We start from the raw sequence: 20623 nt of genomic DNA on the forward strand, positions 1-20623 counted from the left end.
TAAACAGCTACTTCCAGTAATTCACATTTGTTTCTTTTACAATAAATGCTAATTTTGATAAAATGTGTAAAGCAATTGTAAAAAATGTAAATTCATTTGCAAAGCAAAATTTCATCTCAAAGACTGATGGACCACAAAATTGATTTTTCCTAGTAACAATTTTTTCTGCCTTTTCAGTTCCTTGAGGAAGAATTAAAACAGTTGTCTCAAGCCATGACCTATGGAAAGCATGGCTGTAATCACTCTTTAATAAACGAATTAACACAATAGGAAGTCACTATACGTTTATGAAACTATATTTTAGAAACATAAGATTCTATTTTAGATTACTATACTAATTATACCATTTCCTTTATTATGCTAATATATGTCTGAATCTAAGGTCTATATTCTGTAGATGCTTCATTTGATTTTGATGTAGAAAACTCACTTATTTGTAGCTATTAAGTTTTTCTAATTCAGAGTTTTAAGTGATCAACCTGGTCATTGATGGTTTTCATATGCCTCATTCAAATCTAAGAAAAATAGTTCATATTTACATCACAATACTAAAAATTGGTTAATAATACTCACCAGGAAAATGTCTCCTTAAGCAACAAGCACAGTCACTTCAGTCATTCTGCCTTGCATTTCACTACCTCCCTCCTCATCCAGTCTTCAAGAGGCTGTGGAAGAGGCACTGTGAGGATTGGGAGCACTGGAGACAGAAAAGAGCTGCAAACTAAATGTAACAAACATGCTACAAAAATGGATCAGTTAAGCAAAACAAACTAACGTTCGTTTTCTCTTCTGAGACTACAACAGTGCCCAACTTCTAAGGGCCAAAAAAAAAAAAAAGAAGAGAGAAAATGGGATGGGAGATATGCACATCTGTTAAGAGTCCTCTTGCAGGGGACCAGGTGTAGTTCCCACACACCAGTGTGTAGTACCCACACTGGGAAACTGAAAACCACCTGTGACTCCAGGGTTTTTGATGCCCAATATTGGCCTCCATGAGTACACTCACACATGTGCACAAGTGCGCACGTGCAGACACACACACACACACACACACACACAAACAGCTAAGTAACACATTTTTTCTTAGAACAAGGAGAAGCAATTTTATTAGTGAAGCTGTAATTTGTAAGTTTAGATTTGTAAGTTAGATTTCATAATTATAAACTACCATTTTTTTTTTAGTTCTAAATAGAATATAGTTGAGTAAGAAAAAGCCACTTCGGTTTTATAAGGATTTTCTTTTTTTTTCAAAGATTCATTTATTTATGTATCTGCTATTTTGCCTGCATGTACAGCTGTACACCAAAAGAGTATTGAATTCATGTGACTACAGTTACAGATGCTCTCAGCCACCATGTGGGTACTGAGATTTGAACTCAGGACCTCAGGAAGAACATCCAGTGCTATTAACTGCTGAACCATCCCACCAGCCCCTTGTAATGTTTTTTTTAAATGGCCCATGTGTCTATCTGTGTGTAACCACATGTACGCTTTCTATGGAGAAGCAATTGTGAGCTGCACAGGTGGAAGCCCAGTTCCCAGGTGTAAATCTGAGACACAATACAGTGTCTCCTGTAGCGCCTGGTGTCCCACACCTCCAGCTAGCTCCCCAAAACTCTGCACATGCACTTGGGAGGCAGAGGCAGGTGGATCTCTGTGAGTTCAAGGCCAGCCTGGACTAGACAGCAAGTTCCAGGACAGCCAGAGCTGTTAAACAGAGAAACCCTGTCGAAAACAAAACAAAAAAATACCAGAGGTGTAGTTTCTATAGGATTTCTGACTAGAAGTAAAATCTTTTTATCTGTAAGGAGGTATTTAGGGGCATGGGCCCTAGTTTTGATTTTGTATTTCAATCCTGATTTCCTGTTTTCTGTGTGCACTGACTTGGGCAAGTTACTTAATCTTTCTGAGCCTCACATTTCTCAAAGAGTATGAATATGCAATTGTGTTTGTTAAACATTGTCAGTATTTACATTGTTATTTCTTAACATATGTAGTTGACTTTATTTTACTATTTCATAAAACAATGTTTTCAGGTAAAGTTTATGCACTTGTTCATTTTGGCTTAATTTTATTCTAGGTTGAAGAACTTAGTGGGGAAATGAATGAGCTTAAAATTGAGTTGTCATCACTTAAGGAAACTCATGTTAAGTTGCAAGAACATTATAACAAATTACGTGACCAGAAAAAAATCGAGGAATGCAAGAAGTTTCAGGTAAAATTTAAATGTTTTTGGGTATTAACTATTAAATTAAGACCATTGCTGGTGATTTTTTTCTATTTTATTTTATTAAAAAAATATTTTTTCCTTTTTGGTTTTCAAGACAGGGTTCCTGGAATCATACTGTAGGTTAGACTAGCCTTGAACTCAGAGATCCATTTGCCTCTGCGTCCTGAGTGCTGGAATCAAAGCCTCTTAACAAGTTAGTACAGACATGTCTGTCGTTCATTTTTATTTTTTATTTGACATGTCTGTTGAGGTTAACATAAGGCTCAAAAGTCTCTTGAATATGGATTGTTTGGGTTTGGTTTGGTTTTTTGAAATTGGCTTTTCTTTAGCCTTGGCTGTCCTGGAAATCACTTTGTAGACCAGGCCAACCTCAAACAAATAAATATGAAAAAGAGCTGACATGCAGCTTGATGTTTTTTCTCTGTCCATTGTTCTGTGCTAGAAACCATATTCCTGTGACTGTCCCACACAGCACCCACTGGCTTCTGGTCCACCCACCCTCCTTTTTGAGACAGGGTTTCTTTGTATAACCTTGGCTGTTCTAGAACTTGCCCTGTAGATCAGGCTGGCCTCAAATTCTCAGAGATCTGCCTCCCTCTGCATCCCAGGTGTTGGGATTAAAGGTGTTACCTACCACACCCAGCTGAATATGGATTTTTAATTGTCTCAGGACTACATTTGTTTGAAAATCCCTTATGGTGGCACATGCCTTTACTCCTAGCACTCAGGAGGCAGAAGCAGGCAGATCTCTGTGAGTTCGAGGACAGCCTGATCTACAAAGCGAGTCCAGGATAGCCAGGACCCTGTCTCTCTCTCTCTCTCTCTCTCTCTCTCTCTCTCTCTCTCTCTCTCTCTCTCTCACACACACACACACACACACACACAGACACACACAGAGAGAGAGAGAGAGAGAGAAACAACAATCAAAAAAGAAATGAAAGAAGAAAAATGAAAACACTGTTCTTTCTCCCACTGTAGCTTTAAACGGTCTTTGACATATGTGGGTCTATTTCTGACTCTTGTGTTGGTCCTATATTTATCAGACATATAATTGATGCCAGTAACAGTGTCTATATTAATGCATCCCTAAACACATCTTCATATAGAGTAGAAGTTCTTTAGTTTTGATGCTTTAGTTTTCATTTTGGTGCTTTTATTTTATTTACATTTTGCTATTGTAGATTTCTTACATTTTTATTTCACTTTTAGATTTATCAACTTCTGAAAGAGAATTCCACCCTATTTTTTATTTAGATTGTGTTAAGTTTTTGCCAATTCGACACAAGCTAGTATCACCTGAGATCAGGAATCCTCAGTTGATGAACTGCCTCAATTGAGGCCTGTGGTCATGTCTTGATTAATAAAAGATGTGGACAACTATGTGGGTAGTGCCACCCCTGGGCACATAGTCCTTATTGGAAGAGGGGGAGGAAGGATTGAAAGAGCCAGAGAAGTCAAGGACACCACAGGAATGCCTACAAAATGAACTAAGCTGGACCCATAGGGGCTCATAAACCAAAGAGCATCCCTGGCATAGATCTAGGCAACCCCCCCCCACTGCCCCCTACAGCTTGGTACCCATATGTGACCATTAACAGCAGGAGCAGAGGCTGCCTCTGACTCTGTTGCCTGCCTTTGGATCCCTTTCCTATAACTGGATGGCCTTGTCTAGCCTTAAGAGAAGAAGATGGGCCAGGGCTGTCATGGGAAGTCTTCCCTTCTCTCAGAAGAAAGGGAGGGGGCACACAGGGGAAGAAAAGGGGAGGTGAGAGGGGGGACTGGGAGAAGAGGAGAGTAGGGAACTTTCTACCAGGATGTAAATTAGTTAATTAATTAAGGGGGAGGGGCAAGGAAAGGCAGCTGAGGAAGCAAGCCAGTAAGCATTCCTTAGCATTCTCTACTTCAATTCCGGCCTCCCAGCTCCTTCCTTGAGTTTCTGCCTTGTGGACTGTGACCTGGGATTTGTATGACATAAGCCTTTTCCTCCCCTAAATTAGTTTGGTCAGTGTTTTATCATAGCCCAGAGCTGCAAATGAGAACACTGGGTGTTTTTTCTCAAGATTGTTGTCATGGGTTATGCCCCTGATTTATATCCTAGTGAGTTCATTGGTACAAAGACAAGGTGGTGGTTTTTCTGCGTTGATTTTTTTTTTAAGATTTATCTATTATGTATGCAATGCTTTGCCTGCTGGTGTACCTGTGTGACAGAAGAAGGCTCCAGATCTCATTATACATGGTTATGAGCCACTATGTGGTTGCTGGGAATTGAACTCAGGACCTCTGGAAGAGCAGAGAGTACGCTTAACCTCTGAGCCATCTCTCCAGCCCTTCTGTGTTGATTTTGCCTTGTCTTGCTGGATTTGCTTATTAGATCTGAAAGTTGCAGGGAGCATCATCTACAAGCATGGATAATATAACTTCTTCCTTTTCCTATTTGTATCCCCCCATTGTCTTAGTGCATTATTAGAGGACATGTTTTCAGTTTCTCTTCTCATTCAAGATCATACTACTATACAGCTTTTTAATTATGTTCGGTTATCATCCTTTTGTCCTTAAGTTTCTTCAAGGCTTTTATGAAGGATGCTGAATTTTTCCCCAAAATTTTCTTCATTTATTTAGATGATCCTATGATTTTTATCTTTGACTATGTTTGCTGGACTGCTTATTAGTTGTGTTCTTGTGTCTGCAGGATACCTCTCAGTTGACCATGGCATACAATATTTGTAGTATGCTGTTGTGTTCCGTGCCTGTTGTGTCTGACTGACATTTCATTTACACAGGTACTGCAGTGTGTGTTTTCCAATTGTTTACATCTTGACTGCATGTGAGGATGCAGCATTAATTTGGCCTAGTTGTGAATAACCAGTGTTCTTTGAGTGGCTAATAAAATTCATCAGTGTGTCTGTCTAGTCTTGGGCATTTTGCTGTTGTTGCTGGAGGGTCTTTCTAATTATTATTTAAATCTCACTGTATGTTTTGATTTGCTTAGGTTTTCTCATATTTTCTTGGTTCAATTTTAGTAGTCTAGAAATGTTCATTTATTCTCTATTTTTAAAATGTATTGAATTATAATTTTTCAAAATAGTCCCTAATGATGATCTAGGCTTCAGGGACATCTCTGTGTCCATTTTCATTATTGATAGTGGGAATTCGAGTCTTTTCTTTTTTCTTGATCAGTTTGGTTAGAGGATTTTCTATTTTTTCCCCCACCTCTTTGGAGAACTAAGTTTCACTGCTTTCCCAGACATATTTGTTTGCTTGCTATTTTGATGTTGCTCTCTTATTTTCTCTATGTCAGTTACTTTGGATTTATTTCCTTTTTCAAGATACTAATTATTAAAACTTGGAGTTAATTATTTACTTATCTTTTTTTCTAATAACACATATTTAAAGTTGTGAAGTTTCCTTTTGGTATTTTTAGCTGTATTCTATAAACTTTGATATAATTTTCACTCTCACTCAATGCTATGGATTGAATTTAGGACTTTGCACATGTAGGAAAACACTCCAGTACTGAACTCTGTTCCCAACCCTCGTAGTTTTATTTAAGATGGTGGTGGTGGTGGTGATGATGGAGAAGAAGAAGAAGATGATGATACATGGTATCAGCCTATATAGCCTAGGCTGACTTTTGGCACTCCATTTCCTGAGTGCTGGGATTACAGGTGTGTACCACCATGCCTAGAAGTTCAAAGTGTCTTAAGATTTTTATTGTGAGATATTTTTTAACCCATGGGTATTAGTGTGACCCTTTGGAAGCATGTTGTTTAATCTCCAAATATATGAGAATTTTATAATTAAATTTCATTGTGGTAAGACTTTTCTTCCCTTTAAATATATCAAGACTTGTGGTGAAGTTTATTTTTTTTATCTTGGTCAGTATTTCTCCTCCTTTTTTTCTTTTGTTGTTGTTGTTTTGTATTTTGTTTTTCAAGACAGGGTTTCTCTGTGTAGCTCTGGCTGTCTTGGAACTTGCTCTGTAGTGCAGGCTGGCCTTCAACTCAGGATCTACCTGCCTCTCTTTCTAAGTGCTGGGACTAAAGACATGTGTCACCACTGCCCAGCTTCTTAGTGAATATTTCATGTACCCTTAAAAATAAAATACATTCTGCCAATGCTTTGGTGAATGTAAGTGTGCACCAAAGTAAGATTGCTGCCAGTGCTGCTCAAGCCTCTACCTCTGGGTTGTTTTTACACTTGTACCACTTTGAGTTTCAACTGTGAGTTTCTTTATCTTCAGTTCTGTTAAGTATTGCCTCATGTGCTTTGAACTCAGTAGGCATTTGATTTATGATTATTATACACATTTACGATTGTTACAGCTTCCTGGTTGTCTTTTCTATTATTATAAAGTATCTATCGTTATTTTGGTAATACTTGTTGCCATGAGACCAATCTGTTAGATAATGAATACAGCGATTCCATTTTTTATTATTAATGTTTAAAAATGTCTGTTTGTTTGTGTTGTTGGTTTTTTGAAACAGGGTGTGTAGCCTTGGCTGTCCTGGACTCACTTTGTAGACCAGGCTGGCCTCGAACTCACAGAGATCCATCTGCCTCTGCTTCCCTTAGTGCTGGGATTACAGGTATGTACCACTGTGCCCAAATTACAAATGTTTTCATATAATATATATATTATATATATATATTTATTTATGTATACAGTATTATACCTGCATGTACTACATGCCAGAAGAGGGCACCAGATCTCATTGTGGATGGTTGTGAGCCACCATGTGGTTGCTAGGAATTGAACTCATGACCTCTGGAAGAGCAGTCAGTGCTCTTAACCACTGAGCCATTTCTCCAGCCCCTCATATAATATATTTGGATCATGTTTTTTTTCTCACAGTGTTTCCCCATCTCCCTCCCTCCCTGCCTCCCTCCTGCCCTTCCTCTCTGTCTCCCTCCCCTCCACCTCTCTCTCTTCCTCCCTGTCACCACCTCTCTCTCATTGTTGCTGTTGTTTTTTAGACAGGATCTTTTGTAGTCCAAGCTGCCTTGAATTCATTGTATATCCAAGGAGGAATTTTAACTTAAAATCTTCCAGCCTCTGTCTCCCTGAGTACTGGCATTGCCAATGTGTACCTCCATGTTAGGCTCCCTGTTTCCTTTTGTTATGATAAGTAAGAGTAGGAGGAATGCCTTTTACTTACTTATTCTGAGCAGAATATAGTTATATTTTATTATTATGTAATATATAGCATAAAGTTTGCTATTTTAACATGTTATACATGTAGCTTAATACTGTTAAGTACATTGAAAATGAATATTGTTCTGCACCAATAAAATCATATGTACAAGAACAGGCATTGGCCTGGATTTGGCCCCCTGCCGTGGCATGATGATCTCTATGCTCTTGATTTATTATAATATATTTTCATATAACATTAAACCAGAGCTTTGATGGGAATAAGCATCTACAGCCATATTGTCATATTTTTCCTTCCTGTTCTTTATATTATTGTTATTATACACTTTGCTTCTGTGTAATTTATGGACCTTATCATATAATGTTTATTTTTTTTAAAAAGATTAAGTAATTACCTGACAAATGAGTAACAATTAGATAAATATCTTTTATACATATCTGTGGTGACTGTACCTGCCATTCATCATTCCCACAGGAATATCTTGGGTAACTGTAAAAAGTTTTCCTCCCCTGAAAGAACAATTTTCACTATAGTCCTTTGTCTGAGTGATCTTATCTCACATATTTAATCTCTATTCTAGTAATTTACCTTGAAAAGACACATCCAAGGACCAGTTACTTTAGCATGGCTAGAAAGTACAGTACATTTTCTAGAAATGTATATTATGTGAAAGCACTTTTTAGTTAGTTCTACCCAAATGAGAATTCTTGTTTTGCCGTGTCTAATCTTTTCATAAAACTGGTATAACTACTATGTGTACTTGTTCACATCCCTCCTCTCTTTTGTCTGTAACTTATTCAGTGAACATTCACTTGCTACAGTCTGTGACACACATTGTGGAAGATGATGAAAACATGCTGAAATCGATACCTACAGGTCTTTGTAGGAAATTGCTGTATGGCAGGAGAAAAGGGACATGCATAGTTATAACTTACTGAGAACAGCACCAGAGAAGCACATAGAAAGGAGAGATTAACAGCTTTAGATGGGGCTGCTCAGAGTAGATCTCACCAGGAAAGGTTTTATGAGCTGTCAACAATAGGAACGTTTCAGGCAAAGATGATAGATCAAGTGAAATAGTATAGTCAGAATTCAGAAGTATAAACTGTTATTCTACATTTACCTAGTAGTTGAGTATGGTTGCAGAGAGTTCTGGCAATATAGAGAGCAATGAGAGACCTAGAGAAGGCAGGCAGACAGCAGAGGGTGAGAGGGGGACAGTCCACTCAAGGGGTTCACTTTTTTACTATTTTGGGTTTTTAAACAGAAGAGTAAAGTGGTCAGATTTGCTTTTTGGAAAGATCATTTTAAGATGCATGAAGCTCTAGGTTCAATTCCTCACACTGCATAAAAGTGGACATGGGCTCCAAACCTGTAATCCCAGCACTTGGGATATGGAGGCAGGAAAATCAGAAGTTTAAGGTCATCTTTGGTCAGGATGCGTTTGAGGGCAGCCTAGGATACATGAATTCATGTCTCAAAAATTTTTTAGTGATGATGTAGGACAGAATAGCATGTAAAACAGCTTAGAGAACACTGCAGCAGTCTAAGCAGGAATACTGATTTTAATATCCATAAAGAAACCTTGTGAGTGATCGGATTGCTTACATCTATCAGGAGGCAGAGGTAGAAGAGATGGCTTGTGAATCCCAGGCTATCCTGGGCTACATAGCAAGATCCTGTTTCAAGTAAAAAGAAAATAAGTAAAGCTTACTTTCATGAATAAATCTTTCAGCATTCATGTTAAGAAATACAGATAACACAGAAACTTTAAGAGATAAAACTGGGGCCTAAAGAGGTGGTTCAGTGATTCAGAGCACTTAATGCTCTTAGAGAGGCCCTAGATCCCATTCTTAGAACTACATGGCAACTTAACAACCACCTGCAATTTCAGTTCCAGGGGATCTGATGCCTTCTTCTACCCTCTGTGGGCTCCTGCTTCTTTGGCCAGGCAGTGGTGGCACATGACGCTTTGATCCCAGCACTTAAGAGGCAGAGGCAGGAGGATCTCTGAGTTTGAGGCCAGCCTGGTCTACAGAGTGAGTTCCAGGACAGCCAAAGCTACACTCAGAGAAACCCTGTCTCAGGGAAAAAAAGAAAGAAAGAAAGAAAGAAAAAGAAAGAGACAAAGAAAGAAAATACTGCTTTCCAGAAAGGCCAAGTACCTGTTCTCTCCAACTCCCTTAAGCATTGTTTTACCATTTATTTGTTTGGGGAGATAGATCTTACTGTATTGAGCAGGCTAACCTCAAACTCATAGCCTTACCTCCTGGGTACTGTGAACTCAAGTGTGCAACCCCGAGCCTGACTTTTAGCAGTTTTAATATGTATTTTTATTTTGTGTTTGTCAGTTAGATTTCTTTCCTGCATTTTCATTTATATTTTCACTTGCAATTAAGCATGTTTGGCTATCTCCCACATACAATCTTTAAATTAAATTGATAAACCTTTAGCCAAATTAACCAAAACAGATAATGCAACTTAATAAAATTAGAGACGAAAAGGGAGACATTACGCCACATACCAAGGAAATTCAGAGAGTCATAAGAACATACTTTAGGGGGCTGGAAAGATGGCTCAGAGGTTAAGAGCACTGGCTATTCTTTCAGAGGTCCTGAGTTCAACTCCTAGCAACCACATGGTGGCTCATAGCCATCTATAATGAGATCTGGTGCCCTCTTCTGGTGTGCAGGCGCACATGCAGTCAGAATACTGTATCTATAGTAAATAAATACAACATTTAAAAAGAGCATACTTTAAAAGTCCATATCTTACCAAACTGGAAACTCTAAAAGAAGTGGGTGAATTTCAAGGTATATATGGTCTAATAAAGTCAAATCAAGATGAACTTAATAATTTAAATAGGACTATAACATCCAGTGAGTTAGAAACCATAATTTAAAATCTCCCAACAAAAAAAAGTTCAGGGCCAGCTGGAATTAGTGCTAACTTCTACCAGACCTTCAAAAAAAGTAATGCCAATAATCAAATTATTCTGCAAAATAAAACCCAAAGGACTGTTTACAAATTTATTTTACAGAGTCACTTGCCCTGACAGCCAAACCAGACAAAGATCCAATGAAAAAGAAAATTATAGGCTAATTTTTGAGGAACACAGATGTAAAACTTCTCAATAAAGTACTTGCAAACTGAATTTTTAAAGACACATGAAAAAGATTACACACCATGATCAAATTGACTTCATCCCAGAGATGCAGGGATGGCTCAACATATATGAATCCATAAATGTATCCACCATGTAAACAGACTTAAAGGACAGAAACCACATGATCACCTCATTTAGTGGAGAAAGGCCTTTGACAAAATCTAATGGTCATTCATGATAAAAATTATAAATCCATGTAAGACTTTTCATTTATATTGAGCCAAATTTGCCGAAAGAACATATTCTTTTTCTTTCTTATTCCTGCTCTTTAGCATAAGAAGACATCTAGTTTTGTCACCCCAGCCCATCCAATATCAGTACATCCTATGGCACTACACCCAGCAGACACTGTGTCTGATGTATACTTCTCAAAAGTGCTCGATTTTTTTTTTTTTTTGTCCCCTTCAACTACTCACCTCTTTTTTTCTTTACTGTATTTCACTACTCTGTTCTTTTCCTTTTACCTCCTAGGCTGCCCCTTAAACTGGCAAAAAACAAAACAAAACAAAAAACCTCCAAAAAAACACCTCTTATTACCAGTAACTGAGGACAGTGTACAGTAAAGGCTTTGTGTACATTATTGAATCTTTATAGCATTTTCATGCCATAGATGAGAAAGCAGGCACACTTGAGCATGAGCTGGGTTTAGTTAACTGGCTTAGCATGAAAAGTGAAAGATGTCTCTTCTGACTATGAAGTCTGGATCCATCTCCATCCTGAGCGCCTCTGTCTTCCTGGCCCCTCCCCACTGTTCTCCTCATCCTCTTGTGTGACTGCTCATCATACTTCAAGGTGATGGGGATTCTGCACGGATCTACAGTGCTGTGCACTGCCTATATCTTACTAAAGGTTCTTTGCTGCCAAACTTAAGTTTTTTGAGGGCAGAGACTGATTTGTTCATTATTGTTTCCCAAAGTCTGGTGCAGTGCATCATGAGTCATGTGATCAATATTTTGTGTAAGAAAATGGAAACATTTTTTGAGACAAGGTCTGCCCTGTAGCCTAAGCTGACCTGGGGCACATAAAGTCCAGGCTGGCTCCAGACTTCTGCTTTTTCTCTTGCTTCAGCCTTCTAAGTGCTGAAGCTATAGGTACGTAGCACCACTGGTTTGTTTGCTGTCTTAAAGATGTTTAAAATGCTATTTAAACAATTTGCCTGGTCCAAGTAAATATGACCCCCAAGTTGGCCTGCCTATCTGGTATAATAATGTGACAGACATGATTGAAAGCAGATAGATCTTCAGTTTGTATAAATATGAGGCTGTATGCAGGGAACTCTTTGACTTTCATATAGAAATTGCTGAACAGTTGAAAATTTAAAATTCACTTTTATCTCAACAAAGTTTGCTCAAATGTTTAACACATTTAAATAGTCTTTTTCTATTTTATACTAGAATGTTCTGGAACTAAATAATGAAAATAGTGATGAACTATCTATCACACCAAAGTACAGTTCTGGTCAAGAAATATGTGGGGAAAATACAAAGAATTTTTGTTCAGATACTGAATACAGACAAAAGGAAGAAAAGAAAGACCTACCTGTAGAAGAAATGTCAGAAGGTAATTACATTGATAAAGTACATTCTGGGCCTTCTCTGGCATCTAGGGGACTAACAGTTACAGCTCTGCTTTAAGAACCTTCTAGTATTGTTCATCTGTATGTAAATAAGCATTCTGCAAAGTGAGTCTTTAACAGTGTCTTGGCGGAGAGCATTCTCTGGGTCACCAATACACTTCTGGTGACCAGGACACAGCACTTCTCTTGGTTTAGTGCCCATAGTAAGTGCTGAGATGATTTCCCAGTTCCTCCACTATGACTGAGGTGCTCAACTCAGGATGAGCAGCACATTATAGAGATGTTGGAGAAGAATGATTGGACCGATACAGCCCTTCAAGACCTGAAATTTATGTTCTAATTGTTTTCTATACTTATGATTTAATATCTATAGTTAAAGCAAAGATGAATGAAATTATATCTTGGGTAGATATTCTATGAATTGGCCCAAAATCTATTCCAGAATTTTAAAATACTTATAGGGCAATAAACAAAAAAGATGATTGTCAAACATGAACAAACTAACTATTGACTTCTGGATGTTGTTAGACGTGGGTTGTAATTGAAGTTAGTATGCATTAATTCTTATCAACTATCTGTTCATATAGGCTTGCAGTAAGAGCCCCAAGGAGACAGCTCTAGGAAAGATAAAGACCATTGTGTAAATACCTCATGCCCACCCCTCCCCTTGGGTTTTGAAGACAGGGTTTCTCAGTGTAATAGTCCTAGTCTAGACCAGGCTAACCTCAAACTCAGGGAGATTGCCCCTGCCTCTGCATCTCAAGTGCTGGGATTAAAGGTATGCACTACCACACCCTGTTCTGCTTGCCCTCCTTTTAAACCAAAGTGATTTTGCTATTGTAAAATTAAAAAAATGTTTTGGGGCAGAGTCAAGAATTTAGCATCTGAACATACACTTGCTATAGCATGGGAACTCAATATTTGAATAAAATTAACATGTTGTAGGATTAGTGTTCAGTAGACTATTTAAGGCTAAATATGTTTTCACAAAACATAGATAACACATATTATATACAAGCTTTACTAAGATTATAACATTTTATGTGTCCTCTTCATGACAGATTTGTGGCCTTTGGAAGTAAGTACCAGAAATGAAATTAATACTGTGGTATTTCATGAAGGAAACCAAAGTGGAATGTCACCAAGTGAAGCCCTTTGCCTAGATAAAGACCTAACTGATCAAGAACAAACCTCCAATGTTACTGACAGTGGAAAATCAATCACCGTAGAAGTAAAAGACAAGCTGTGCTTAGAAGAAGCCAATAGCTGTTTAGAATTTAAATCACTGAACAATTTCTTTTTAGTGGTAGATGAATCACTAGAAACAGAAAAGATATGCCTAAAAGGAACTGAAGGATTAGGCCTTCTCCACAGTGGTGTAGATGTACCTCTGGACACTCAAAGTCACAAAGTGTCCCTTAGTAGCGTTTCAAATGAGATGGCCCACAAAAGAAACTATAACACCAATGTTTCTGAAAGCACGCCATTCAAACAGCAATTCAAATTGCTTCCAGCAAATTTGGAAAATACTACAGAGAAGGAAATTACAAGTCATGACCAAACCAAAGCATCAGTTCAAGATAAAAAGCTAAATCTTGATCAGACTAAGAAACATGGCTTAAAGGATTCAAGTAATGTTATGTTAGACGTTGAGTACCAAAAAATAAAACAAACATTACGTGAAGAGAGTGAGTGCAGCATGGTACCTTTTTCATGTTATCAGCAAGCAAGCAAGGCTCCCAAGAAGCCTGAAGCAACTGTTGCCTGTGTTGCGGTGATCAGTCCATCTGCTGTCTCTGGTGATAATTTGACAATACTTAAGAATTCAGAAAACAATATTAATACTACGCTGACATTGGTGAAACCCACCTCAAGGCCTGCAGAGGGAGCTATAAGGAAAAATATAAATGACATTCAAGACAGTCCCCTTAAGAACCATTTGGGAGTTTCAGAAAGCGGTGTGACGATCTCAAACATTCAGGTTAACCAAAAAACCAGTCATGCTTTGCAAGCCAAAGATTTAAAAACTGCAGTTCCCATGACATCTTCCACAGAAAGACAGCATTCCGATGAGAATCAGACAACTGAGACCACAAAAAGTGGTCTCTTTTCCTTGGGAAGACAGTGCATGTTGCTGACTAACAGAGAGAAAGCAGAGGCACTAAATGACATCCTGTCAGAAGGAACATTCCGTGAAGGTCAGTTGGAAGACTCACATTTGTCTCATGGAACACCATCTGCAGACTCAGTAAACACAAGTACAAGGCCAGCCTTTGATCTTCCCACTCCAGATAAAGTACCCGAGAAAACTCCAGGATACATGAGGTTTGTGGCTTCTAGCCCTTGGTCAAAAATAAATCAAATTAAAACACGGGACACTGTAACTTCCAGCATTCCTTTATTGCTGAAGGAGAGACCAGTAGGTCTGTCAGAAAACAGAGTGAACACTCCAGTGACTTTCTGTAAAAATGTTGGTTTGGATGACACTAGAAAAAATACTGCAGCAGGTAAGAAAACAAGGTAGTTATTTCAAATGGCATGTTTTTTCCTTTTTCTTTTCTACTGCTTAGTTATTCCTGACAGAGTCTCCATATTTGTTTAAAGTTAAAAAGAATGTATGTGTGTGTAACTGGCATTTGCTACTTTGTAAGGTTCCTCGTCTACCCTTCTCCACCCTTTTCTTCTTCCACTTCAGCCCCTAACACTAGATAAGAGAGAATAAAGGATAGAGGGGGAAAGGGAGAGATCCCTGAATAAAGTCAGGGGTTGGAAAGGGGACATCCTTATCTTTAGACTACTTTTTGTTGATTAAGGGCATTAAGAGTTCCTTGGGGTACGTTTGATCTTCCCACCAGAATATCTAATTTCTTCTTGTTGTTTCTTCTTTGCCCACAACTGTTTAACAAACCACAACCAACAACCTACCACGCTTCTCAGGGCCCTAGTATTTATATACCCTCTGAAAACTCCCCAGGATTCTAACACGCACTGAAACTATCTGCAGCTGGCAAAAAAACATGCCTCTGCTAGAGCACGAGGTATCTCAAGGTCACCTGCTGTGAAGCAGATTCATATCCCCATACCTGAGATTAAAATGAAAACATTCTTATAACATTTCTGTGTTTTTTTAAAAAAGCAAATTTCCAATTCTCACTACATGTGTGTTTGCATGTATAAAATCTCCTAAGCATCATATAGTGCATACATAGGGTGGTTTTATTTAGATGATTTTCCCCCCCAAGACAAGGTTTCTGTGTAGCCCTGGCTGTCCTGGAACTTACTCTGTAGAGCAGGCTGGCCTCAAACTCACAGCGATCCGCCTGCCTCTGCCTCCCAAGTGCTGGGATTATAGGTGTGCGCCACCGTGTCCGGCTTAGAGGAATTATTTTTAACCTAATCGTAAGTAGTACTATCAGTGTATCACTAATTACACTTGGAAGTGTTCCTTTTCATTGTTAAAGTATGGCATCAACAGTAGGTCTAGGTCATCACGTTTGAATTAGGAATAACTACCTGATGAAGGTCTCTCTCTCTAAGAGTAAATTGGTCTTCCCTCTTTCTGTTTTCCTTTTCCTTTTGTACCCACTCCTTTACCAGCACTATAAATTCAACCTGTTTTTCATTTTATTGGCAAAAGTGGAACAGAAATTTATTTCATATCATTGGGTTTTGTTATTATTGCTTGAAGCACTTGAATCCTTTAATAATTATGTACCTATTTTTATTCACATTACTTTAGAGATTAGAGGATCCACTTTCTTTTTAAAGTAGCATGTGAATGATACTAATCTAAAAATAATGATGATAATCTAAAAATAACTCCAGAAACAAAATACAGTGACGATGAGATACAGGAGTTGGTAGAGAGATGTCCATGTTGAGTGACAATACATTGAGGAACATTACTTTTACTACAGATATTTTAAAAGGTAGTACTATTGGGCTGTGAAGGCAGCTGGTAAAAGCACTTGTCATGTGAAAGTAAGGGCCAGTGTTTGATCTTCAGCACCCTAACAAATGCTGATGGGTATGGCAGCCCACTTGCATCACAGTAGTGGGAAGCAGAGCCAGGATAGAGGAAGCTGGCTAGCCAGATTAGCTGAATAAACTATCTTGGGGTTCAAGTGAACAACTCTACCTCTACATACAAGGTGGAGAGTGAATGAGGAAGACATGTGATATCACTCTGACTACATACAAACATGCTTATACATGCACATACATGAAAAAACCCCACTGTATGAATAAGTACTGTACAGCTATAAATATACAATCAAATTAATATTTAATATATTAAATATATCAAAACAATACTTTAAGATGAAAATGAAGAAAAATTTCATAGTCAGAGTTGTTGAGGTTAAAGGCATTCATAAGACTTCTTGGAGCCGGGCGTGGTGGCGCATGCCTTTAATCCTAGCACTCGGGAGGCAGAGGCAGGTGGATCACTGTAGGTTCAAGGCCAGCCTGGACTACAAAGTGAGTCCAGGACAGTCAAGGCTATACAGAGAAACCCTGTCTTGAAAAACCAAAAAAAAAAAAAAAGACTTCTTGGACAGTCTTACTGGTATTGAACTGACCACCTTCCAGCTTTGGCTTCTCTAGGTACTAGGGACAGAATGCTCAGATTACAAATGTGTGTCACCATGCTTTGCTAACTAGATTTAAAGAGAACTTTGTGGATTTAGACTCAGACTTAATAAACTTCTTTCAAAGAAAATTGAAAAAAAACTTAAAAACATTAGGGGCTTAAAGACAAAGTAAATATACCTTGTTTTCTAGCACCACTGATGTAGGGAAAAATAAACCCCAAATTACTGTATAACCTCATTTTCCAAACTGGAATTTTAATGTTAAGAATTGTTTTAGGTGCTGGTGTTAACAAGCACCCACTTTCTCAGTGGCATAAAGAGATGTCTAAAACTAACTCACTCTCTCTCTCTCTTCATATATATACTTTTTTGGTTTTTCCAGTTGGGGTTTCTCTGTGTAGCCTTGGCTGTCCTGGACTCATTTTGTAGACCAGGCTGGCCTTGAACTCACAGCAATCTGCTTGCCTCTGCCTCCCTGAGTGCTGAGATTACAGGCATGCGCCACCACACACGGTTGGAATTATTCTTACTGAACATTTCTTTTAATATTTATCAGCTCTGTGTTTAAGTAATTTTGGTTACTTTTGTTACCCCTTCTGTTTTGTTTTTTTGTTTGGTTTTCTAAGACAGGGTTTCTTTGTGGAACAGAGCCCTGGCTGTCCTGGACTCTCTTTGTAGACCAGGCTGGCCTCGAACTCACAGAGATGCACCTGCCTCTGCCTCCCAAGTGCTGGGATTAAAGACGTGCTCCACCACCCCCTTCTGAACAGTGCTTTGTGTCAATTTTCTTAAATAGTTTGTAAATTCTGGTGTTTATTTGTCTTCCCCACTAATCTGAATTTGTAAAATGGTCATTATATAATTTTTAAGTGGTCATTATATATTTGTGTGTGGGCAGTGTGGTAACCAGGAAATAAGAACATTTGTATGTGTGTGCTTAAGAGGGTATTTACAATACAATGAAATGAAATGCCACGGAGGAAGGTCTAGGAAATAATAACCAAACTGAAATGGAAATTTATTTTTAAACGTAAAATCAGAAAGTTCAGTCATTAAGATGAATATCTAGAGAATACAGTTCAGTTGTTGTCATTTCCTGTTTGTCAATCAGGTACTGCCAGCATTAGCAGAGTTGCTGACACTGTGAGTAACTGGAGTATCCATCCAGATCCCAAGGGACAACCCAGTGAAGAGAGGAATGCAACTGCAAAGACGTTTTATGATTCTTCTTTTCCCACAGAACATGTAAGTCAATTAAAAATACTGCTGAGCAGACCTCAGTGAGCTAATTCTCCAGATATGTGTAGCACTGTATGCATCTGGATACTATAAGCCCTAACTGATTGCCAGAATAATATCAAGAGGGCAACATGGCACCATTTTTCACAATTAAGGCTGATAGAAAACAGCAGGAAAAAGTCACAGTGTATAAATCAAATAGATAAAAAACAGCCTGTTTGGAGGACTGAGGCATCATCTTGTGTACTCTGTCACCTCAACTTAGAAATAGTGGACTTGAATATCCAAAAATGTTTTATTAATAAGCTATCAAGCTGATTAGTCTAATTTGTTTTATTTTTAGAAAATGTATGAAAGGATAAAATCTCTGAATACAGTGAAAGTATATATGCAGTAAACACAGTATTTGTAGAGATCATATGGCTTCTAAGATCCCATTCATCATAAGAGCAATTAACCATAGCTGATAAGCTATTTGGTTAAATTCCTAAGTTTTATATCTTAGTGCGTAGAACTTTACCCAACAAATCTGCATTGTTTAAAGTCTAAACAAAATGAATCCAGACCAGTGCTGGTGTAACTGATAAAAGGTTATGCAATGGCCTTATGAGATTACCATAGCAACACTTTCTATACCTCTTTGAGTTTTTAGAGGCATCAAACAATTCTTCACACTGCATAGCTGCATAGTAACATATCTGACACAGTTTCCAGCCAGGCACCTCATTTGCCCCTTTAAATGGGAAGAACCTCAAATAAAAGAGCGTAACTCCTCTCACAGTGGTGAGCTTGGCACAAGGAAGCCTGACTCTCACCTGGGTAAGTTGTAATCAAAGCAGAAAGCAAGCTTCAGTCAGAGCTGGGTGCTGTCAGCAAGGCCAATCTGAGTAAGAAAGGGTTTACTTTGCCAGAGGAACAGTCCAAATGGTTGGGGATGTATAACCGAAGAAGGCTGACAGCCACATTGTGTGCATTACAGAAAGCAAAATGATGTTATGTTCATCCACTTTTTTTTAGTTTAAGAATCCCAGCCCATTGGATGGTGGTACCTACCTACATTTAGGGTGAGCTTCCCACCTCAGTTATCCTCATTTAGGAAATCTCTATAGGCAAACCCAGGGAGTTGTTTCTATGATTATAAATCCCATCAAATGGACAATATCAGCCAACACATTTATATACAAGATTCTGCTTTCTGACTGGTAATGATTTCTGCAAAGACACTATGTTGTATACTTTATTCTCCCTTGGGGAATTTGTCATTCTTAAGACCATCATACCAAATATGTAAACACACTATAGACACCCAGAGCACATCACAGTCCATGTCCACTGGTATTCCCGCGTGTGTGTCTCCAACTTGGTCCTGAGCTGAGGTAGGCTGACAAAACACAGCAGACATCAGATATATACTTAGTGTACATTTTAATTCCATGCCACATTTCTAACTTTACATGAATAGCACCTAAAATCTTAAGATGCTTATAAAAAACCAAGGCCTAGAAAAGCTGACTAGGACTTGCTTAGACCCTTGGTCCCAAACTCAGAGGGGGCTGGGGAATAACTACAGAATTTTAGGCAATATAGCAATTCTCATGGGAACTTTGGTTAGATTCTAAATACCTAAGCTCATTTAAAAATTCATTACTCTCCATAAGAATGAAATGATAATGCTACACACATGCCATACTTAGCAAAAGACTTTATGTCAGGTACCTCAGAGATCTTCACAAGATTCAAGAAAAGATGATAGAGTCTGCTTTTGTGACAAGTGATTCTTTCCTTGTAAGAGGCTTATTCTATTCTAAATTATGGAGCATTGATATGATGGTTCTGTCCTCTAATTTCTAAGGCTGGAAGGCAATAATTGTTTCCACTATAAACTGCTACGATCTAAATCTTAAAGGACTAAACTTAGATTTATATCAGAATGCTTACTATTTGGTTAGAATCTTAGCATTTTAATGTAAATTATTGTGAATTTATAAGATATATACACAAAACCCTTACACCAAAACCAAACCATTATCCCAAAGTTACCTAATTTTCTGATAGAAAAAAAAATTTGGAAATCTCATCTGAAGATCAATTTTCCATAAAATTACTTCAAATTTGATAGGGAGAAATTGGAAACAATGACAGTATTTAACTCACGATAGTTATATTGCATACTTATAAAAAGCTACTGTTTTTGAAGCTCCTTTGCATAATTGGTTATGAAAGTGCTCACAGGAAAAGGCAAGATAGAAGATTCTATAGAATAATCAATACACAACTAGCAGCTAATACCACATTCTGGGTAATGGTATAATAATGGTATTTCTATCAGAAAAAAATCCCTTAAAATTGAGTATTGTGTCTTGGAAACATGCCTCTTCTGATGACCTCAGTGCCCTTTCCTGCTCTTCACAACAGTGTTGGAAGCCTGACATAAAAGGCTGTTGGAGAGTTTGTATGTTTGAATTTCTAATCTTCTCCCACTTTGACAAAAGTTACCAAACAGACATTTTTTGGGAAAAGAGGGTGTGAAAGACAAACTGACAGTTATCTGCATATTAAAATTCATCATTAGCTCAAGACCTTCCAGAAAACATTGAGGTAGCCCTGGGACACAAAAGTATTTGAAGAACTATTACATAGCCTGGGATTCACAGTAGGCACCATTGC

At 38.1% G+C, this 20623-nt stretch overlaps 1 protein-coding gene across 1 annotated transcript in view; it reads left to right on the plus strand.

The window, feature by feature from the left end:
- Ccdc73 (coiled-coil domain containing 73) overlaps positions 1-20623 on the plus strand; it is a 93993-nt gene that overhangs the window by 72964 nt on the left and 406 nt on the right. Inside the window, exons 13-16 of the mRNA XM_051144281.1 lie at positions 2081-2215; positions 11944-12109; positions 13187-14632; positions 17829-17962. Coding sequence (XP_051000238.1) covers positions 2081-2215; positions 11944-12109; positions 13187-14632; positions 17829-17962 — 1881 coding nt within the window. The remainder of the gene's footprint in view (positions 1-2080; positions 2216-11943; positions 12110-13186; positions 14633-17828; positions 17963-20623) is intronic.

The sequence above is a fragment of the Acomys russatus genome, chromosome 4 (assembly GCF_903995435.1).
Source record: "Acomys russatus chromosome 4, mAcoRus1.1, whole genome shotgun sequence".
NCBI lineage: Eukaryota > Metazoa > Chordata > Mammalia > Rodentia > Muridae > Acomys > Acomys russatus.